This window comes from Salvelinus sp. IW2-2015, linkage group LG9, assembly GCF_002910315.2.
Source record: "Salvelinus sp. IW2-2015 linkage group LG9, ASM291031v2, whole genome shotgun sequence".
Taxonomy (NCBI): domain Eukaryota; kingdom Metazoa; phylum Chordata; class Actinopteri; order Salmoniformes; family Salmonidae; genus Salvelinus; species Salvelinus sp. IW2-2015.
In genome coordinates, this window is record NC_036849.1 from 21,520,730 (window position 1) to 21,544,512 (window position 23,783).

The 23,783-nt window shown below is 41.5% G+C and overlaps 1 protein-coding gene across 3 annotated transcripts; it reads left to right on the forward strand.

Annotated features, from left to right (window-relative positions):
• Positions 1 to 304: 304 nt before the first annotated feature.
• LOC111968814 (polyadenylate-binding protein 4) lies at positions 305 to 20,027 on the forward strand. 3 transcript variants are annotated; one of them, XM_023994702.1, is made up of 14 exons: positions 305 to 384; positions 11,836 to 12,029; positions 12,137 to 12,252; positions 13,758 to 13,897; positions 14,060 to 14,154; positions 14,310 to 14,447; positions 14,602 to 14,697; positions 14,810 to 15,079; positions 15,285 to 15,375; positions 15,535 to 15,660; positions 15,773 to 15,906; positions 18,957 to 19,047; positions 19,221 to 19,351; positions 19,451 to 20,027. In XM_023994702.1, exons 1-14 carry the CDS (start codon positions 342 to 344, stop codon positions 19,550 to 19,552), a joined length of 1,767 nt encoding a protein of 588 aa, XP_023850470.1. In that variant the 5' UTR covers positions 305 to 341; the 3' UTR covers positions 19,553 to 20,027. The 3 variants fall into 3 exon arrangements, 2 of the variants coding, with proteins under 2 accessions (XP_023850470.1, XP_023850469.1); XM_023994701.2 differs by having other exon boundaries at positions 345 to 974; XR_002877918.2 differs by lacking the exons at positions 15,285 to 15,375; positions 18,957 to 19,047; positions 19,221 to 19,351; positions 19,451 to 20,027 and having other exon boundaries at positions 344 to 974; positions 15,773 to 15,862.
• Positions 20,028 to 23,783: the final 3,756 nt, after the last annotated feature.

Genomic DNA, 23,783 nt, shown 5'->3' on the forward strand with positions numbered 1-23,783 from the left:
TTCCATTATAGTTTGTTACCATAAGCATGACCATCATCCACCTAAAAATAACATTTTAAAAAGTATCCAAACTTTTTCTCAGCAATTAGACATTGATCTTAGGTGGGTAGTCTTACCCCATGTTACCCTACACATGTCGCAATTATTATTTTTGGGTTGAATAAACCGGTCAATGGCAAAAAGCTGTGGTCACTCCCAGATGTCGCTGTAGGGATTTGTGTTGAGTAGTTGTGACGGAACACCCGCCGCGCTCTCTTTTACAACGCATGCTCAGTTTTTTTTCTATCACAAGTCTGACCCTGTCTATTTCTTCTGCGCACTGCACTGTCTATATAGTGCCCATGCTTTTCCCACGCAGTCTCTTTCCCCGGCCACAAAACAACCGTGAGTGTAACTCACCGTTCTTTAACAACTTTAAAAAATATATATATAAAAAATATAAAATACATAAAATCTCAAAAATAAGTAGCTGTCGTAATCTAAAAAATATTTGAAATCGCAAAATATTATTTTTGGGGGTTAATAATAGGCCTCGGGCTTAACCCGACGTTTAGGACAAATCGAATTTTCAGGAGAATACGCCGAAATTTCATTCTGTTTTAGCTGTCTCTTTTCTCTTCTCGTCAGCGAGTCGTGGAATACTTTTAGGTCAAGTCACATTTTGGTGGAAAGAGCGTCTTAGGCTCATTACGCAGAGATTCTGCCCCGGCGGACAATTCTTAACAATTCTCGTGGCTAGCGTGAGGGAAGAACTCATACATTTTGTGCACTTCAAGAAATTAACACAGCGAATAAGGGGAGTTATCCAATGGCTTCTCTATATGTTGGCGACCTGCACCCTGATATCACTGAAGCTATGCTGTATGAGAAATTCAGCCCAGCTGGACCAGTGCTGTCTATTCGAGTATGTCGTGATATGATCACCCGACGCTCTCTGGGTTATGCCTATGTGAATTTCTCGCAACCCACGGACGGTAAGAAAAAAAGCATGCCTCAAAATCGGTGTCTGTTTGCATAACGGTAAAGARTTGATTGGATCTTTGATTTTAGCATGTTGTTCACCGTGTTATTCTGTGCATCTGTCTAAGAGTATACAATGTAAAGCACATCTTGCTTTTAATGAGTATCAATTGTGTTATGATTTCCTGTTAGAAAGTACACAATATATACAAAAGTTTAGACACCCCATAAAATTAGTGGATTCGGCTATTTGAGCCATACCCGTTGCAGAAAGGTGTATAAAATCGAGCACACTGCCATGCAATGTCCATAGACAAACATTGGCAGTAGAGACTGGCCTTACTGAAGAGCTCAGTGACTTTCAACACGGCAYCTTCATAGGATGCCACCTTTCCAACAAGTAATTTAGTAAAATTTCTGCCCTGCTAGAGCTGCCTTAAGTGCTGAACTTAAGTGCTGTTATTGTGAAGTGGATAGTCTAGGAGCATCAACGTCTCAAACGCGAAGTGGTAGGCCACACAAGCTCACAGAACAGGACTGTCTGTCCCCGGTTGTAACACTCACTACAGAGTTCCAAACTGCCTCTGGAAGTAACGTCAGCACAAGAATTGTTCGTCGGGATCTTCATGAAATGGGTTTCCATTTCACACAAGCCTAAGATCCCCATGCGCAATACCAAGTGTCGGCTGGAGTGGTGTAAAGCTGGCTTTACTGAATTTTGGCGGATGCAAGGAGAACGCTACCTGCCCCAATGCATAGTGCCGACTGTAAAGTTTGGTGGAGGAGGAATAATGGCCTGGGGCTGTCTTCATGGTTCGCGCTAGGCCCCTTAGTTCCAGTGAGGGGAAATCTTAAAGCTACAGCATACAATGTCATTCTAGACGATTCTGTGCTTCCAACTTTGTGGMAACAGTTTGGGGAAGGCCCTTTCCTGTTTCAGCATGACAATACTCCCGTGCCCAAAACGATGTCCATACAGAAATGGTTTTTTCGAGATCAGTGTGGAAGAACTTAACTGKCCTACACAGAGCCCTGACCTCAACCCCATCGAACAGCTTTGGGGTGAATTGGAACGCACACGGCGAGCCAGGCCTAATCCCCTAACATTAGTGCTTGACCTCACTAATGGTCTTGTGGCTGAATGGAAGCAAGTCCCCGCAGCAATGTTCCAATATCTTGTGGAAAGCCTTCCCAGAAGAGTGGAGGCTGTTATAGCAGCAAAGCGGGGACCAACTCTGTATTGATGCCCATGATTTTGGAATACGATTTTTCAATGGGMAGGTGTCCACATACTTCTGATCATATCTACATAATTCACACCTACTTTTGATCATATTTACATCATTCACGCCTATGTTACCTAAATAGAGCTCTGTGGTTACCTCCCGACTCCACTACATAGTGCAAACATACCAATACAAAGGCAACCTAAGAGGCGTAGGCTAAGCCCCAACTCTGCAAGTAACAAAATTAATGGGCGAGGATAAACGTTTTCCCTCACTTTGGACTCTCAAGTAAACTTGCTCAGAACCATGCATGGCACAGTCAGTGTACTAAAGCATACTGTACAGACTCAAACTACGTTTTGCCTTGCATGGACCAACTCCGTTGAGTGGAGAAGTACACATTTGGAATAGTATCTCTTGACCAATATAGCAATGATGGCCCACTTATTCCATCTGACAGTGTTGGAGGATTGACCAGAATCTGCTCCAAGACTCCTGCTTTGTACATGTTGTAGCCAGGCTACTGTCTGTGTTCTGCATTTACGTTTGAATAAGTGGCGCTACAGTTTTTCTCCAGAGTACTGCTCCACACTGCCTAACCCAGGGTTTCCCAAACTCTGTCCTCAGGATCCCATGTTTTGACTTTTTCCCTAGCACTACACAGCTGATTCAAATCAACTAATCAAGTTTTGATAATTTGAATCAGCTGTGTGTTGTTGGGGCAAAAACCAAAATGTGCACGCCTTGGGGTCTCGAGGCCCAAGTTTGGGAAACGCTGGAACCCAAAGTGACTCATTTCAGCTCCTATTTAAAGGGCCATCAGGAAAACGTTCTGCATTGAAATTAATTCCCATCGCCTCCCCTGCTGCCTTACACACACAGAGAGGAAGAAAAGGCACATCTGAACATTAACTTGTGCATTTCTCTGCTTTCTTCGGATCATGTGATGTCATGCATTTGTGTGTCATCTGATCTGAAAAGAATAAGTCTGAATAGATAGCAGGAATGTATTTGTAGAAGCAGAAACTTTTCTCTGGGATGTAACACCTTTTTATGGTTGGATTTCTTGAGTAATTGTTGAAGGGTTCTGTAATTCTACATGTGGATCTGTAATGTTTTGCTCATGTTTTAGGGGCTTACAATTTCTTTCCCAAATCCACTCACAACTCACGCCATACAAGGGTACACACTTGAGGAATTTCCAGCATTTGTATTGGGAGTCAGTCCAAGCCCCAATCCTGTGGCTATTGTAAGAAGTCTGAAATACAACATAATTTCATGCTTTGATATGCCACTTGATTCAACAATCACTCTTCTCATTATCCAATGTAGAGTTATCATCTACAGTAGAATGCTGTATTTGTTGGTGAGTGTGACCTGGCAGGATTGAGCTATAATTTGTGTTCTATGAAGGTGTCTGTGTTTGCCAACTGTTTATACAGTTTGGGATGTTTTCATTTTATACCTGCCATCACTTGTCTGAGCCAGTGTAGAGAACCCCATGGCAATATTACCTGGAGGTTGTATTTTGATCACATAAACACAATATAACGTCATGTCTAGGTCGTGAATATACAGGTTAAGACAACATCATCACAAACCTGTTACCAGCGCGGATTGCTAACTAGCATAGCTAGTCCCATTGTTGCAAAGAGTTATGGGATATTAGAATCCCATTGTTTTAAAGGCTCTGCATGGTCAATTTGACGTCTGAAGTGGCCGTACTGCGACGCATAAGKCAGGGCTTTCATACTTCTTGCGCTGAGCAGAGCTATTGTGAAGTAAGTTGTCAAGGAAGTGAGTTTGTGTTTATACAAGACCACCCGCCCCCACCTACCATCAACCAATCATGTCAATACGGTGCTATACGGAGCCCTCCGCATTGTTTGAAAATTTGAGAGTGGCAAGGCGATGCGGTACGGCGCATGATTTGGCCTCTGCATGCCTCCCGGGGCTTCGTTATGCTGTCACTCTCCATACGAAGTCTCCGACTACATTGTCGGKTCAAGCATGAGTTGGCTTTTAACCTTTGTCATCTTCAACCTAGCATCATGTCACGAAGTAAAAGTGTAGTACAACTACTACCACATACACTGAACAAAAATATAAACGCCTCATGTAAAGTGTTGGTCCCATGTTTCATGAGCTGAAATAWAAGATCCCAAAAATGTTCTGAGTTTGTTTACGTCCGTTAGTGAGAATTTCTCCTTTGCCAAGATAATCCATCCGCCTGACAGGTGTGGCATATCAAGAAGCGAATTAAACCGCATGATCATTACACAGGTGCACCTTGTGCTGGGGACAATAAAAGGCCACTCTACAATTTGCTGATTTGTCACACAACACATTGCCACAGACGTCTCAAGATGTAAAGGGAGCGTGCAATTGGCATGTACACTGCAGGAATGTCCACGAGCTTTTGCCAGAGAATTTAATGTTAATTTCTCTACCATAAGCTGTCTTCAATGTCGTTTTGGAAAATTCGGCAGTACGTCCAACCGGCCTCAAAACACCAGCACAGGACCTCCACATCTGGCTTCTTCACCTGCGGGATCGTCGGAGACCAGTCACTCGGGCATCTGATGAAACTGTGGGTTTGCACAACCGAAGAATTTCTGCAGAAACTGTCAGAAACCGTCTCAGGGAAGCTCATCTGCGTGTTCGTCATCCTCACCAGGGTCTTGACCTGACTGCAGTTCGGCGTTGTAACCGACTTCAGTGTGCAAATGCTCACCTTCGGTGGCCACTGGCACGCTGAAGTGTGCTCTTCATGGATTAATCCTGGTTTCAACTGTACTGGGCAGATGGCAGACAGCATGTGTGGGCGAGTGGTTTGCTGATGTCAACATTGTGAACAGAGTGCCCCATGGTGGAGGTGGGGTTATGGCATGGGCAGGCATAAGCTACGGACAACGAACACAATTGCATTTTATCGATGGCAATTTGAATGCACAGAGATACCATGACGAGAYGCTGAGGCCCATTGTTGTGCCATTCATTCACCTCCATCACCTCATGTTTCAGCATGATAATGCACGGCCCCATGTCGCAAGGATCTGTACACCATTCCTGGGAGCTTAAAATGTCCCAGTTCTTCCATGGCCTGCATAGTCACCAGACATGTTACCTATTGAGCATGTTTGGGACGCTCTGGATTGACGAGTAAGACAATGTTCCAGTTCCCGCCAAAATCCAGGAACTTCACACAGCCATTGAAGAGGAGAGTGAGACAACATTCCACAGGCCACAATCAACAGCCTGATCAACTCTATGCGAAGGAGATGTGCGTGAGGCAAATGGTGGTCACACCAGATACTGACTGGTTTTCTGATTCACACCCCTATTTTTTTTTAAGGTATCTGTGACCAACAGATGTATATCTGTATTCCCAGTCAAGTGAAATCCATAGATTTAGGGCCTAGTGAATTTATTTCAATTAATTCAGTTCAGATATTTCCTTTTATATGAACTGTAACTCAGAAAAATCTTTGAAATTGTTGCGTTTTCATATTTTTGTTCAGTGAATTTGAAAAGACTAGTCTTCCTTCATGTGTCTAAAGTCACTTTGGCTGACCATCTCCACTTTCAGCATGTCACAGCTGCATTTAAGTTTCAAGACCTGGTGTTGATCATCTGAACATTCTTGTTGAATGTGTCTCCCATCAATGGCAGGCAGATAATGCTCAACTCCTCAACATTCCACACCAGCACATACTCTCAGGACCCCTCTCTAAATATCTCTCAGGCAGCCTAAATATTCCCTGCCTATAATATCTAAAACCCTAAAGTCTCCACTTAAGGGTAATGTTTGACAGAATATATTAGGGTGGCTACCTGCCTCGCCTAGAATAAACTATCCAGTTTTCAGTTTTTATGACAAAATACATTTACAGTATATCACATTGACCTGTGAAGTTCACTTCAAGGGTTTTTTGTGTGTTACATTCAGTTCACCTCTTGTTTGATTTCATGTGTTTATCTATTTCTGCTATTCATCCATTCAGCAATCCCAGCTCCACATGGTGCTCATGTTTTTTCATCAAGGTTGGCCATGGGAACCTTCCAGAACTAGACAGACAATGAAAAACCATCACACACCATCTCTGAGCTGGTTTGTGTGAAGTACAATTGCACAGCAAACTGCTGATGCCAGCAGACGCAAGGGAGCTCTGTTTTGTTTACCGGACATGTTTAGCTCTAAAGCCCGGGTGTGTGTTGCTGTGGAGTGACGGGAACAAAGGGGAGGTCTCTGGTTGGCACGTGTGCCCAGATGGACATGAGAGAGGCAGCAGGAAAATGCGAACTGGCACAACATAAATAACGATAGGCAGATCTAGAAACGTAAATCGAAGTTGCAGCACACTGGCAGCATATGTAGTTTGGACAAATAAAATGAATAGTGGCTGGTATTAATTAGAACCTCTAAAAGAGAACCTGTTAAAGAATGTCACGTTTTCAAGAGCCATTTGCCCCATTTGAATTATAACCGTACATGTACAGTATGTATCCCATTGTTTATATTCATTATGAGAGTGTGCATAAATTATGACTTGTGGCCTGCAAGGCACTTCTGGTCCTATGTGTCTGTGAGCGCCATGTGCCCTCCCCTAACAGCTGGTCAGTGTGGTGGCAGGCGGGGGTCAGACTCCATAGTCACATGGTTTAGTTAGTAGTTAGGACACTCCAATAGTAGCGTGGTTTCTTTAAAGAAATGTGCCTTAATTAATTAACTTCTTATGGCTGCAGGGGCAGTATTGAGTAGCTTGGATGAAAGGTGCACAGAGGTGCCCATATTAAACGGCCTGCTCCTCAGTCCCAGTTGCTAATATATGCATATTATTATTCATATTGGATAGAAAACACTCTGAAGTTTCTAAAACTGTTTGAATTATGTCTGAGTATAACAGAACTCATATGGCAGGCAAAAACCTGAAGTTCCACTTCCTGTTTGAATTTTTTCTGAGGTGGCAGATTTTCAACCAAGCTCTCAATGAAATTACAGCGAGATATGGATGAGTTTTCACTTCCTACGGCTTCCACTAGATGTCAACAGTAAACAGAACTTTGTCTGATGACTCTAATGTGAAGGGGGGCCGAAGGAGACAGGAATGAGTAATCACTTCCACGGGCTGATCACGCATTCACCATGCGCCTTCACATGAGGAGGACGTCCGTCCTCCTCAGAGACTTTTCTAATTATTTCAGGGGATTTTAATGAAACACCTGATGCATCTGCTGATCGTTTTCCTCCTAGAACGAGTCAAAACCCTCAAAATAGTAACATTATCATTACATTATGCATGGATCTTCGTGTTGAGGATGCCTGGCGTTATTTCAATCCGGATGCTAAGGGTTATACCTGGACCAACAAAACTGTCACGTAAATCTAGAATAGATTTATTCCTAATTTCCCCTTTTTTGTTACAATTTGTTTATAGATGTAGATCATCAGTTGGCTCCCTTTTCTGAYCATCACTTGATTTCCCTGAATTTACAAGCTACTAAAAAATCAAAAGGTACTCGAGGATATTGGAAATTAAACAATACACTTGAAAACAGCAAATCATTAGCTAAAGATATTTTTGCAAGAAAAGATTTGGGTCATGGAAGTAGATGGGAATTTTTCAAATATAAAGTCAGAGTGGTAGCCATTAAAYGCGCCAAAGAGCTGATGCAATTAAAGAACCATAGAGAAAAGGAGATGATGAGCAAGCTTGACAGTTTTCTAAAGAAAGATAATCTATCTGAAGAAGAGGAGTCTGTGTTCAGGTCTTTACAACTAGAATTAGAACAGACTTACACGGATCTGGCAAAGGGCGCCTTTGTAAGGTCAAGAGCAAAATGGATTGAAGAGGGGAAAGAAACACTAGTTACTTTTTTGCACTTGAAAAGAGAAACTACAAAAGAAAATCTATAATTGCACTCAAAATTAACGATGTTTTATGCAAAGATCCCATTACAATATCATTTGTCAATTCCTTTTATGAAAACCTTTACAGCTCTCAATTTCAGGAAGATGGTTGTGAAAGTTACATTCGCCACATTCAGAGTTGTGTCCCGGTAATTGAGGATGATTTCCACTCAGTTTGCGATTCACCTGTGTCAATTGGAGAAATTGGAGAGGCTCTGAATTCAATGAAAAAAGGGAAGTCACCTGGCCCTAATGGCCTGTCAGTTGAATTCTATAGACAGTTTTGGGAGTTGCTAGAAGACCCGATTTTCAATATGTTTCAAGATTGCATTAAAAATGGGGAAATGGTCTCCACTATGAAACAGGGCCTTATTTCATTGATTCTGAAGCCTGATAAAGACCCTTCTCTCATTGACAATTGGAGACCAATTACTTTATTAAATGTTGATTAAAAATTGATTGCTCTGGTTTATGCCAAAAKATTAAAGAAAGGAATAGATACCATTATAAATGAGACTCAAACAGGATTTTTGAAGGGCTGTCACATAAGCTCTAACATTCGTTTAGTCTTGGACCTTATAGATTATTCAGATGCAATTGACTCAGATGCGGTTGTCCTATTTCTGGACTTCTGTAAAGCCTTTTGACCCATTTGAACATGAATTTCTCTTTAGGTCTCTTAAACTTTTTGGATTTGGTGAACATTTTATTAAAGTAATTTKCATGTTTTACAAAGATATAAATAGTTCTGTGCTACTAAACCTTAATACTTCCAAAATATTTAGTATCAACAGAAGTGTACGACAGGGATGCCCAATTTCGCCATTTTTATTAATTTTGGTTGTGGAACTTCTATCTCTAGATATTCTGAATGATGCACATTTGTATGGCTTAACCATTTTTAACAAAGAAATCAAAATTTCCCAACTGGCTGATGATACTACTCTTTTCTTAAGAGACAAAGACCAGGTCGCACATTCCCTTAATGCCTATAACTGCATTTTCTATTGCATCGGGATTAATGCTGAATGTTTCTAAATGTGAAATCTTATGTTTATTTGACTCTGATGATAAAGAAATTGAAAATATTCCTGTAATGGACTGTGTTAAATATTTTAGAAATACATCTGTCGAAAAACCACTTAGTCAGACAACATTTGAATTCTCTCCTAAAATTAAGAGAAAAAAAATATTTAATAATTGGCTACAGAGAGATCTTTCTATACTTGGGAGAGCTATCTGTCCAAGGCAGAGGGACTGTCTCGTTTTGTGTACCCCTCATATTCATTATGTGTAAATCCAGCTACTTGTAAAGAGATCAATAAGACCTTTCTTGACTTCATCTGGAAAAATAAGCTCACAAACTAAAAAAATATGTCCTTTCTAACAAAAGAGCTGAAGGCGGTCTAGAAGTGTTTATTTGTTGACATAAATAACACTTTCAAGATAAACTGGTTGAAAAAATGTTTGCTCGATACTGATTCAATATGGTATTTCATTCCAAATAATGTGTTTAATAAATTGTGAGGTCTTCAATTTTTACTGAAATGTAATTATATTCCTGAAAGATTACCTGCTAAATTGGCTAGGTTTCACCAACAAGCTTTACTGGCCTGGAAAATATGTTTCCTGCACAATTTTTCCCCCTCATAAAGCGGAATAAGTTGAATAAGTCAATGTTCTACCCCAGCTGGCATGAGAGGAATATTGACTTTGTTCTTGATATTTTCGACAACAAGGGTAATATTCTCACATATGAACAATTTCTAACATTGAAAGAGTTTCCAATACCTTTCAGAGAGTTTATTTCTGTGATCAAAGCCGTTCCCAGTGGTCTAACTACATTTATGAAAAGTAATCTTAATTTTGGGAATGATCACAAAGTTTATCCAGAACTCAGATTGGAAGGCGTGGACTTACTTGAGAAATCTTGTTGTAATAAATATATAAGACAAATTCTTCATTCACAAAACCAACTTACACCGAGAGGAAAGTTTTTCTGGAACATGCTTATTCCTGACATTGTCTGGAAAAATGCATGGTTAAGGCCTTACAAATACTGTATACCAAACAAAGTTAAGGAAGTGCACTTCAAAATTKTACATAAAATATATAATATGTTACTATTGCAATGATAACAAAACCACTGAAATGATTGTTAATTTTTTTATTCTTGTTGMCAAATACTTTATACACAAACAAAAATTCCAAAATTCTATACCAAAATTACCAATTTTTCTGATTGAATTTAATTATCTTATTAAAACACTAACCCCAGTGAGTAACGACAAGAATAACATCTTCATGAATCATTATAATAAGATATTTTCAGAGTGAATATAATTGCACTTAAATTGTATATTTTTTGTATTTTATTTGTATTTATATTTTTTGTATGTTTGAGCATTGTTAATACCGGTGTTTGGTTTGCTAGACATGTTTGATGTAGCAATGTAAGTTGATTTTTGTATTATGAATTTAAAAAATTAAAGAGGACGTCCGTTCCACCGCTCTTCTGAAGTCAATCTAATTCTCCGGTTGGAACGTTATTCAAGATGTATGTTAACAACGTTCTAAAGATTGATTCAGTACATCGTTTGACATGTTTCTACTGACTGTTAYGTAACTTTTGGACATTTCGTCACGTTATAGTGGASGCGCTTTGTGACTTTGGAATTGTTTACCAAASGCGCTAACCAAAGTAGCTAATTGGACATAAATAACRGACATTATCGAACAAATCAAGCATTTATTGTGGACCTGGGATTCCTAGGACTGCATTCTGATGAAGTTCATCAAAGGTAAGGAAACATTTATCATGTATTTTCTGGTTTCTGTTGACCCCAAAATTCTTCTGAGCTCCGTCTCAGATTATTGCATGATTTGCTTTTTCCGTAAAGTTTTTTTGAAATCTGACACAGCAGTTGCATTAAGGAGAGGTATATCTATAATTCCATGTGTATAACTTGTATTATCATCTACATTTATGATGAGTATTTCTGTTGAAACGATGTGGCTATGCAAAATCACTTGATGTTTTGGAACTAGTGAATGTAACGCGCCAATGTAAACTCAGATTGTTTGTTATAAATATGAACTTTATCAAATAAAACATGCATGTATTGTGTAACATGAAGTCCTATGAGTGTCATTTGATGAAGATAATCAAAGGTTAGTGATTAATTTTATCTCTTCTGCTTTTTCTGACTGCTATCTTTCGCTGGAAAAATGGCTGTGCTTATTGTGGTTTGATGGTGACCTAACATAATCGTTTGTAGTGCTTTCGCTGAAAAGCATATTTGAAATCGGACATTTTGGTGGGATTAACAACAAGAATACCTTTAAAATGATATAAGACACATGTATGTTTGAGGAATTTTAATTATGAGATTTCTGTTGTTTTGAATTTTGCGCCCTGCACTTTCTCTGGCTGCTGTCATATCGATCCCGGTAGCGGGATGCAGCCATAAGAAGTTTTAAACTAGGGCCAGTAGTTTTTTTCTGACCACATGACCAGGAATAACTTCTAGTCCTGTCCACCAGGACACAATTTGGTGGAGTGAATGATTGGGAGGCGTACATATGGTGTAGCATGCAGAGTGGTGTGGTGTCCATGATTCGAAGTGGGCACTAAATAGCATAAACAACATGGTGTGGTGGACCCAGTGTCTGAGATGTTTTTAATGTTGTAAGTTAACACCCTGACTCTACCCTCTGACCTCTCCCCCTGACCTCTAGCCGAGAGAGCCCTGGACACCATGAACTTTGATGTGGTGAAAGGGAAGCCAATCAGAATCATGTGGTCACAGCGAGATCCCTCACTCAGGAAGTCTGGGGTGGGCAACGTGTTCATCAAGAACCTGGACAAGACCATTGACAACAAGGCCCTCTATGACACCTTCTCTGCCTTTGGGAACATCCTGTCTTGCAAAGTAAGATGGAAGTGTTTCCGGCCAGACATCTGTATGACCATAGACATTATGTGTATACGTACTATGTAATGTATTTTTTAAACGGCATACATTTTTTTCTCAAACAGGTTGTATGTGATGAGAATGGATCCAAGGGATACGCGTTTGTGCACTTTGAAACGCAGGACGCAGCTGACCGCGCCATCGAGAAGATGAACGGCATGCTTCTGAACGATCGCAAGGTGTGAGTGTCTGATTAACTAGGAGAGGGTGGGTAATGTTGGTTTTAAGTTTTGGCTGACTTTTCTTAGCGAATTTAATTATGGGAAATTTCAGGCCCGGAGTGACCATAATTGTACACTTGCTAACTCGATCAAAAACGAGGGCTGAGGGGCTTACATTGCCAACTTCCCTTGCTTTGTTAATCATTTGGACCAACGACAAAGATGGCCGCGGGGATTCCCCCAAGGGCATAAGGCGAGGGTAAGTGGTGGAGGGTATGTCTTTAATGAGTTTGAAACGCAGCCCCTGTTCCTGGAGATCTACCCTCTTGTAGGTTTTCACTCCAATCCCAGTTGTATCTAACCTGATTCAGCTTATCAATCATCTAATAATTAGATTCAGGTGCGCTAGATTAGGGTTGGAGCGAAAACTTACTGGACGGTAGCTCTCCAGGAACAGGGTTGGAGACTCCTGGTTAAGATAAATCAAGGGCAGCTAGGATGTTGATAAGGATTGTAGTAGCTCATCTGTTTGCCTATACTGTGACAAGGCAAAAGACAATTCAACTTGTTAAGGGGGAAGTTAAACAGTTCTAGTGATAATGAAGGTGAATGAGAGAACTCAAAAAGGGTTCTTTGGCCATCCCCATAGGTATAGGAGAACCTTTTTTTCGGTTCCATGTAGAACCCTCTGGAAAGTGATACACATGGAACCCAAAGGGGTTCTACCTGGAACCAAAAAGGCCTGTAGATAGATATAACGAGCCATATAACACCCCACACTGTCCCCATACACCCTGGCTTTCTGTGTGGTTTGTTGAACTACACAACTAACAGTGAATGTTTTTTTGCAGTGCTTACTGGGAAATTAACCTTTTTTTTTTAAACCTACAAAACATGTCCACACTCTGGTCACCTCACACCCCGTGTTAGCTGAGCGTCCGTCTGTACGTTTGTCCACCCCGTCTGCCTGCCTGACGTGTGTATGTGTGTCTAACCACGCTTGTGTGTTTTAGTGATGGAGCGAGTGCAGGAATGCAATACTGGAGCACGGATTGGGAGAGGTCTGCATAGCAAGGTAAAGTCTGAGGTGAGGAAAATGATCCAACAAGCTCGTTTGGTCCTCAGCTTTCCTCTTTATGAACCTCTGTCCCTCCATCCTTCAGGTCTTGGACCAGGAAATGTCATTCTTTGTGTGCTGTGTTCTGGGTGTATAGCATGAATGTTCTGGGTGTATAGCATGAATGCTCTGTTTTCCTGATTGTGGTGCCACAAACCGTGCAAGAAGTTTGATCAATGTTGTTCCTGAGAGGTCCTTGACTGACTCAATGTGCTCTTATACGAAGTGCTTCCTTCTATTTAGTAGTCATGTCTGGGCATCCTCAATGTCAGTGCTGTGAACACCAGCTTGAAGCCAGAAAACATGTATCTCAGATGAAAAACATGAGAGATGGATCACAGTCCCTTTCTCCCTCCTGCTCAGGACTGTTTTACAAGAGTTGTGTCGCTGCTCTCTCGCTGTGTTTAGGTTCGTTGGACGTTTCAAGTCTCGGAAGGAGAGGGAGGCAGAACTGGGGGCCAAAGCAAAGGAGTTCACCAACGTCTACATCAAGAACTTTGGAGACGACATGAATGATGACAAGCTAAAGGAAATGTTTGACCAATACGGTAAGCTGTGACACACAGGTTCATACTGAGTTTTCTCATTAGTGGAGCCATTTAGTTTTTCACATATTAGTCTTGAAATCCACCCAAGCAACCTAAACATGAACTTGCCTTTCTCCAAACTCATATACCGGAGTCTCAATTATTCCCTTTTCCTCCCTGCAGGTAAAACTCTCAGTGTGAGGGTTATGGCTGACCCCAGTGGCAAATCCAGAGGTTTTGGCTTTGTGAGTTACGAGAAACACGAGGATGCTAACAAGGTAGGTATATTATACCCACATAACAACAGTTGTCAATACAAGTCAGTGGGATTTCATTGTTGGTGGAAAAATACTGAGACAATCACTCATCACATTGTGTTAACTTATGGGTTTACTACATATACACTGGTTGTAACGAATTAATCTCTTCTCAGGCATGTGAGGAGATGAACGGTCAAGAGTTCAACGGGAAGACCGTCTTCGTGGGGCGTGCTCAGAAGAAGATGGAACGGCAGGCAGAGCTAAAGAGAAAGTTTGAGATGTTGAAACAGGAGAGGATCAGCCGTTACCAGGTCAGTCACCTCCTCTGGCACCACTATGTCTAATAGAACACTGATAAGAAACAAATGCCATCATTCAACTTGACATATTGTTTCATAGTACCCACCCATTAGGCAACAAGCCAGGCTGAGTATGTGTGTCATAACTGTGTATTTCTGGTTTCAGGGCGTTAACCTTTACATTAAGAACTTGGACGACACCATTGACGACGAGAAACTGCGAAAGGAGTTTACCACATTCGGGTCCATCACCAGTGCCAAGGTGAGAGCGTTTAGCAGAGGTCAATGTGATCCAACAACACAATGACCCCTTTTTAGTTTTGTATTTGGAGTATGTTATCCAGATCTAACACAGCTGACTTCTTTCAATGCAGGTGATGCTGGAGGAGGGGCGGTCCAAGGGCTTTGGGTTCGTCTGCTTCTCCTCTCCTGAGGAGGCCACCAAGGCTGTGACTGAGATGAACGGGTGCATCGTGGGCTCCAAGCCACTCTACGTGGCCTTGGCTCAGCGCAAAGAAGAGCGCAAGGCCCACCTCACTAACCAGTATGTGCAGCGCATCGCTGGCATGAGGGCCATGCCAGCCAACGCCATCATCAACCAGTTCCAGCCCGCCAGTGGATACTTCATGCCTGCAGTGCCACAGGTTAGTGTTGAAGGGAGAGCGGGTTCAAATGGTTTTGAGAGTTGTGTGCTTTACTGGAAATGCCCGTCACAACAGCCATGTCAGGGTTCTGACAGTTGATATGATAGACTGCTGTGCATATGCCAGTAAGAATCCGTTTTTTTTATGTAGAGTAAGATTGAGAACTTTAATGTTGTGCAACATTATGTGTGCGCGCGCGCGTCAGGCCCAGAACAGGACCACCTACTATGCACCCAATCAGCTGGCCCAGATGAGGCACAACCCCCGCTGGCAGCAGCAGGGTGGCAGAGGCCAAGGTGAGGGTTAGAGATGACATTATACACAATGACTGAATCTATCATGAGTTGTATATCCAGGCGATGTTTATTCAAGTACTACATGTCCTGGTGACATACTGTATTATGGGGACTTTAACTTCTGTCCAATAGTAACCCTGCCTCCACCTTCCTTCCTAGGTGGGTTCCAGGGAATGCCCAACTCCCTGCGCCAGCCTGGTCCACGTGCCAACCTGAGACACCTGACTCCCAATGCCAGCGACCAGGGCCCCCGAAGCATGGGGCCTTCTGGAGCTCAGAGAATTGGTAAGACTGGATTGCCTCAGTACATCTGATTACAATTGACATTGTGGAAATAATACCTCATCAAACTTCATATGCTTGGCTCATACATACTTTGTTTAATCCCTACCATTAGGAATTGCTGGCCAGGCCATGGGTCCTCGTCCCTCCATGGGAGTCCCTGCCCCTCGGGCCATGACATCCTACAAGTACGCCACAAGTGTACGCAACACTAACCCCCAGGTGGTGCACCCCATCGCCTTACAGCAGGTAAAACTCACTAACCTGGCGGCAGGTAGCTTAGCGGTTAGAGCATAGGGCCAGTAACCGAAAGGATGCTGATTCGAATACCCGAGCCGACAAGGTGAAAAATCTGTCTGTCTCCTTGAGCAAGGCACTTCACCCTAATTTTCTCCAGAGGCGACGTATTACCATGGCTGACCCTGTAAAACAACACATTTAACTGCACCTATCTGGTGTATGTAACCATAAAACGCATATACAGTAGAAGTCGGAAGTTTATACACTTAGGTTGGAGTCATTAAAACTAGTTTTTCAACCACTCCACAAATGTCTTGTTAACAAACAATAGTTTTGGCAAGTCGGTTAGGACATCTACTAGCTTGGAAAATTCCAGGAAATTATGTCATGGCTTTAGACGCTTCTGATAGGCTAATTGACATAATTTGAGACAATTGGAGGTGTACCTGTGGATGTATTTCAAGGCCTACCTTCAAACGCAGTGCTTCTTTGCTTGACATCACGGGAAAATCAAAAGAAATCAGCCAAGACCTCAGAAAAAAAATTGTAGACTTCCACAAGTCTGCTTCATCCTTGGGAACAATTTCCAAACACCTGAAGGTACCACGCTCATCTGTACAAACAATAGTACACAAGTATAAACACCATAGGACCACGCAGCCGTCATACCGCTCAGGAAGGAGACGCGTTCTGTCTCTTAGAGATGAATGTACTTTGATGCGAAAAGTGCAAATCAATCCCAGAACAACAGCAACGGACCCTGTGAAGATGCTGGAGGAAACGGGTACAAAAGTATCTATATCCACATGAAAACGAGTCCTATATCGACATAACCTGAAAGGCCGATCAGCAAGGAAGAAGCCACTGCTCCAAAATCGCCATAAAACAGCCAGACTACGGTTTGCAACTGCACATGGGGACAAAGATGGTACTTTTTGGAGAAATGTCCTCTGGTCTGATGAAACAAAAATATAACTGTTTGGCCATAATGACCATCGTTATGTTTGGAGGGAAAAGGGGGAGGCTTGCAAGCCAAAGAACACCATCCCAACCGTGAAGCATGGGGGTGGCAGTATCATGTTGTGGGGGTGCTTTACTGCAGGAGGTACTGGTGCACTTAACAAAATAGATGGCAGAACTGAAAAGGYGTGTGCGAGCAAGGAGGCCTACAAACCCGACTCCGTTACACCAGCTCTGTCAGTTGCAATGGGCCAAAACTTATTGTTGGAGGCTACCTGAAACGTTTGACCAAAGATAAACAAAGGCAATGCTAACAAATACTAATTGAGTGTATGTAAATTTCTGACCCACTGGGAATGTGATGAAAGCTGAAATCATTCTCTACTATTATTCTGACTTTTCACTTGTTAAAATAAAGTTGTGATCCTAACTGACCTAAGACAGGGAATTTTTACTAGGATTAAATGTCAGGAATTGTGAAAAACTGAGTTTAAATTTGGCTAAGGTGTGTGTAAACTTCTGACTTCAACTGTATGCATACATACGTAATACCAGTCAAAAGTTTGGACACCTACTCATTCAAGGGTTTTTCTATATTTTTACTATTTTCTACATTGTAGAATAATAGTGAAGACATCAAAACTATTAAATTACACATGTAATCATGTAGTAACAAAAGTGTTCAACAAATCTAAATATATTTTATGTTTGAGATTCTTCAAAGTAGCCACCCTTTGCCTTTGATGACAGCTTTGCACACTCTTGGCATTCTGTCAACCAGCTTCATGAGGTAATCACCTGGAATGCATTTCAATTAACAGGTGTGCCTTGTTAAAAGTTAATTTGTGGAATTTCTTTCCTTAATGCATTTGAGCCAATCAGTTGTGTTGTGACAAGGTAGGGGTGGTATAAATAAGATAGCACTGTTTGGTAAAAAAAAAACTCCATATGTCAAGAACAGCTCAAATAAGCAAAGAGAAATGACAGTCCATCATTACTTTAAGACATGAAGGTCAGTCAATCCGGAAAATGTCATGAACTTTGAACGTTTCTTCAAGTGCAGTCGCAAAACCCATCAAGCGCTATAATGAAACTGGCTCTCATGAGGACCGCCACAGGAAAGGAAGAAGCAGAGTTACCTCTGCTGCAGAGGATAAGTTCATTAGCGTTATCAGCCTCAGAAATTGTAGCCCAAACAAATGCTTCACGGAGTTCAAGTAACGGACACATCTCAACGTCAACTGTTCAGAGGAGACCGCATGAATCAGGCCTGCATGGTTGAATTTCTGCAAAGAAACCACTACTGGACACCAATAAGAAGGAGAGTTGCTTGGGACAAGAATCACGGACATGGACACTAGTTCCAACCTCTGTCTTTTGTGAGAGGCAGAGTAGGTGAAAGGATGATCTCGGCATGTGTAGTTCCCACCGTGAAGCATGGAGGGGGAGGTGTGGGGGTGCTTTGCTGGTGACACTGTCTGCTTTATTTAGAATTCAAGGCACACTTAACCAGCATGGCTACCACAGCATTCTGCAGCGATATGCCATCCCATCTGGTTTGCGCTTAGTGGGGGCTATCATTTGTTTTTCAACAGGACAATGACCCATCAAACCCTCAGGCTGTGTAAGGGCTAATTGACCAAGAAGGGGAGTGCTGCATCAGATGACCTGGCCTCCACAATCTCCCGACCTCAACCCAATTGAGATGGTTTGGGATGAGTTGGCGCAGAGTGAAGGAAAAGCAGCCACCAAGTGCTCAGCTTATGTGGGAACTCCTTCAAGACTGTTGGAAAAGCATTCCAGGTGTAGCTAGTTTGAGAGAATGCCAAGAGTGTGCAAAGCTGTCAAGGCAAAGGGTGGCTACTTTGAAGAATCTCAAATATAACATATATATGTTGATTTTGTTTAACACTTTCTTGGGAACTACATCATTCCATATGTGTTATTTCATAGTTTTGATGTCTTCACTATTATTCTACATTGTAAAAATAAAGAAAAACCCTTGAATGAGTAGGTGTGTCCAAACTTGTGAATGGTACTGTATATTCATCACTTCCCCCTGTTTTTAAACTCTTTGTGGCCTGTCTTTCTCTTCTCAGTCTCAACCAGTTGTTGATGTGCAGGGTCAGGAGCCTCTCACAGCCTCTGTGCTGGCTGCTGCAGCGCCTCAGGAGCAGAAGCAGATGCTTGGTGAGTGAGTGCTGGAACAGATTGGCGGTGTGTCATATTGTTCCTTGGAAGTTCTAGAGTCTAGACCCTTTGGAGGGATTTTGAACATCAATGCAACAAGGTGCAATTATACAGTATAATTTTACCTGTGAGAACCATTCTTAACCTTCCATCTCTCTCGCTCTCTCTCTCAGGGGAACGCTTGTTCCCCCTGATCCAGGCCATGCACCCCAGCTTGGCAGGGAAGATCACTGGGATGCTGCTTGAGATCGACAACTCTGAGCTGCTGCACATGCTGGAGTCCAAAGAATCCTTGCGCTCCAAGGTACCAGCAACAGGATAATATCAGAATAAGATCATAAGGGATCTAGAGTCATAGTTTTGTCCAAATCTCTGACTGTCTCCTATTTCACTGTTTGTGCAGGTGGAGGAGGCTGTTGCCGTGCTCCAGGCCCACCAGGCAAAGAAGGATGCCACACAGAAAGTGGGAGTCATCACTACAACCGCTGCTGCCGCTACCTCCTGATGTGTAAAGACCGCTTACTAAATGTTTAAAAATAATAATAATATTTCTCATCCTATGCTTGTTTTTCTTTTTTGTACACAGGCAACTGAGAAAAGGCGGGTAGAGATTACTACATTGGTTTCAAATGCCTGGGTCATCAACAAAATCCTATGCAAAAATAAAAAACAAGGTTAAAAAGAATACATTTTAACATACTTGAGCATTAATAAACAAAATATTACAATACTTAATTTTTCTAGTTGTGTAACAATTTTAAACTTCACCAAAAACTAATGGAATTCTTCCAACTAAGGCCCTTTATTTTGTGGCCAGTACAGAACCGTTTTCTGTAAGGAAAATTAGCTTTGCTGTTAATTCTTTGTTTGAAAGTTTTGTGTTTAATGATTTGAACAATTGGATTCCTCCATCCCATCATGTTATCATGGGTGGTGTGGTATATGTTATTCTCAGTAAAGGGATTAATATATCAAGTGTACCACATTGTCTGTTTTTTCTCTTCCACTATCGTTTGCATACTACCGTAGCCCCATAGTGTGTACACATTGCATTGCTCAAGTGAAGCGTTTAAGAAATATTYGATTTTGGTGAAATGATTAATTCATTTCACAAAACCAAAGAATTATGGTACATTAAACTAGCTACCTTCGCAGACTGGGGAGCATAAAGTAAATATAATTTAGGATTTGGGAATTGAGGACTGAGACCACTATTATACCAACTGGCCAACAACTGTGACAAAGAATTAAAATTTTTATGAGTTGACGAGGCCATATAATTTCAGCTTGGTGGAGTGTCACTGGGGTGTAATCATGCCAAACAGTTGGAAATTTTACATTTTGCAATGAATACTAGCGTTTCTATTGGACAGGTTCAGCAAACAGGGAGGGACCTACAGTACCTGAATCTGTCCTATAGAAATGCTTGTTTTAGTTGCAAAACAGAACGTTTTATGACTATTTAGAATAATGATTACACCCCTGGTTATGCCTRAGCCAGCATTTTTTAATTGCAAAGATGGGTGGCGCCAGAGCTCAAAAGTGGATCACCAGAGTGGCAGGCTTTGGTATCCCCCCTTGGTTTCTCCCTCAATCAATGTTAGACCTAGGGTAGATTCAGTAAACATTTACATTTAAGTCATTTAGCAGTGTAAGTGAACATTTAAGAACTCAGTACTATGCTTTCTTGAATATATTCACTGATGGATCTAAGGACCCTAAAACAGGGAGCACAGGTGCAGCTTTTAGTGTTCCTGATGGCTGTGACAAAAAGACCAATGGATAATTTATCAGTATACACAAAGGAGTTCCTGGCCTWACTCATGCTACAGAGTGGGTGGGGGAGGTGAGGCCAGACAGGGTAGTCATCGTCTCTCATGTTCAGCACTTTATCACGGAGCAGACAATGTATTGTATGTGACTTTGCAGTGCCTGTTTAGGTTGAGACAGATGGGGGTAATGGTGAGGTTCCTCTGGGTACCAGCTCATGTGGGAGTAGAGGAGAATGAGGAGGTGGATGTTCTCGCCAAGCAGGCTCTCAAACATCCTAATGTTGACATGGAAACGTCATTCAGTAAATTCAGAAGCCAATGGGTTAATAAGAACTGTGGTTAAAAAATGTCAAGAGTTGTGGAACAGGGAGGGGAAAGGGAAGACACCTGTATACAATTCAGGAAGAAGTGGGGTCAGGGACGGCCTCGGGTCAAGAGATATGGGAGGAAAGTGTAATCACAAGGCTGAGACTGACACACAAAGCTCAACAGCACATTGAAATTGGTAGGAAATCATCCAACTGGGAAGTGTGATCACTGTCAAGAGGAGATGGAAACCGTGGAACATGTTCTATTTCAGTGCCAGCACTATTTAATGGGAGGGAAAGGGAGAGATTGTAATTCGATTTAAGGAGTAATGGTATTCAAGAGCCAAGTTTAAGTGAATTGTTAAAGAAACCTTCAGGTGATGTATTTACTTGTGTAGTTTGTTTTTAATGAGACTATTTTTTTATTATTTTTTATTAAACCTTTATTTAACCAGGAAGGGCTCATTGAAATTTAAAATCTCTTTTTCAAGAGCGTCCTGGCCAAGATGGGCAGCACCAAGTCATTTCAAAAAATGACATACAAACCACATGAAAAACTACAAGTAATCTAGTAAAAACCATAGAATTCACAAGAGTATAACAAAATCAAAAACAGCAAATTAAAAACATTGACAGGTCAGGTAATCAGTATCGAGATCATTCATCAGTGATTTAAAAATACCAATCGGGACAAGTTCTTCCAGTTTAAAAGTATTTTGTAAGGCGTTCCAAGACGATGGCGCAGAGTACATAAAAGCCCTTTCACCAAATTCAGTTCAGGAATTTGGAACAGTTAGCAGGATAAAGTCCAGCAAACGTGGAGAGTACCCACCACATTTCTGAACAATAAAAATGCCCAAATATAAAGGTAAACCCAAAATGGCTTTGTAAATAAAAGTATACCAGTGACTGAGCCTACGAGTGACTAGAGAAGGCCAGCCAACCCTGGTATACAAAGTGCAGTGGTGCGTAAGGGTTTTGCAGTTTAAAATAAATCTCAAAGTGACATGGTAAAGGGTGTCAACTGATCTCAAACACTGAGCAGAAGCATTCATATATAAAATATCCCCATAGATGTATCTGATACTAGCCTCCTTCTGGCTTCAAAAGAAAAACAGGCCTTATTCCTAAAATAAAATCCCAATTTCAGCGTCAATTCTTTTGTAAATTGTCGAATATGCAATTTAAAAGAGAGGTCGTCATCAATTAAAATTACAAGATATTTATATGAGGTTACAGTCTAAACTAGAATTAATGGGTAGGGTTTTTAGGCCTTCCCTGTCTCTGGTCAACAGTCCAGTCCAGTTGGTGGCCTACCGCCATAWAAAATCCACAGAAGAAGAAAGTGGGCTTTGGTTGTAATGGACCAATCACGAGTTTTGCTGAGGTCAAGGGTTTAGTGTTGCCATGTTCGTGGTTTTCCCGGGCACGCAGGTGGYTACTGCTAAATTACTCTAAGGCCGCCATGGCATTTATCTTGAAAAATATACATTTCGCTGTGACATGCTGCTGACTATCAGAGGCTGTTACTGAATGGTTGGGGCGGCAGGTAGCATAGTGGTTAGATCGTTGGGCCAGTAACYGAAAGGTTGCTAGATCGAATCCCCGAGCTGACAAGGTAAAAAATGTATGTTGTTCTGCCCCTGCGAAAACAAACACCCACTGTCTCCCGGGGAGCTGTCATTGTAAATAAGAAGTTGTTCTTAACTGACTTTCATAGTTAAATAAAGGTTAAATATATATATAAAATATTTGGGTACTTGAGTGAAATTCAGTTGATTGGGAATCACTAGTTTAAAGTAAACTGCATTCTAATGTCGACTTGTCTTAAGGACAAACGGGTCTGGAGTGATACTGAAATGGAAATGATAGAATTCATATGTGTACCAAGGGAATGACGAAAACATATATWTTTTTTTACGTTGATAACTAGCAAGGCATCTCAGGGGTTTGTGGTATATGGCCAATACACAGTACCACCGCTAAGGGATATGTCCTCAGAACAGCCCTTAGCTCGTGGTATATTGCGATATACCATACCTCATTGGGCCTTATTGCTTAATCATAGCAGTCAAAACAAATTAAATCGACATCCATTGATGGAAAATGATCTGAAGAGTTTAAAAATTGTGATTCATCTTTTCTTAAACTTGCAAGAATTGTTCCTACTTCGTTAAAAATGACGTCGATATTTATTTTTAATTCGCTCATAACGTAATGGAAAAGTGTTTATTGGATCAATGTGGAAACTCCTGTCTTTCTTCGAAAACATGTTTTGGGGTATTTTTCAGGGCTTGTAATTCGTCTGGACGTGGCAACCCTGCAAGGGTTAAAGCAAGATGGCTTCGACCAAACGAGTCCTTTATGTTGATGAGTTGGATACGCATCACTTTTTTATATATTGTTGCTGTGTAGTTGAATGAAACCTTTACCTGGCAATTTAGCTTCACATTTAATAGCTTGATGAAGTTAGTTGTTTAACGTTAGTAACGTAAGCTAGCATTTTACCATTGTTTAACTAGGCAAGTCAGTTAATTAAGAACAAATTCGTGTTTACAATGACGGCCTAGGAACAGTGGCCTTGTTCAGGAACGACAGAATCCGATCCAGCAACCTTTCGGTTACTGGCCCAACGCTCTAACCACCAGGCCACCTA

Excerpts from the sequence above, each read along its gene's own strand:
- LOC111968814 (XM_023994701.2), top strand. The coding sequence starts at position 809 with ATGGCTTCTCTATATGTTGGCGACCTGCACCCTGATATCACTGAAGCT. Across the intron at positions 12,030-12,136 it reads GGAACATCCTGTCTTGCAAA|GTTGTATGTGATGAGAATGG; the intron begins GTAAGATGGAAG and ends TTTCTCAAACAG. Across the intron at positions 15,080-15,284 it reads TCATGCCTGCAGTGCCACAG|GCCCAGAACAGGACCACCTA; the intron begins GTTAGTGTTGAA and ends CGCGCGCGTCAG.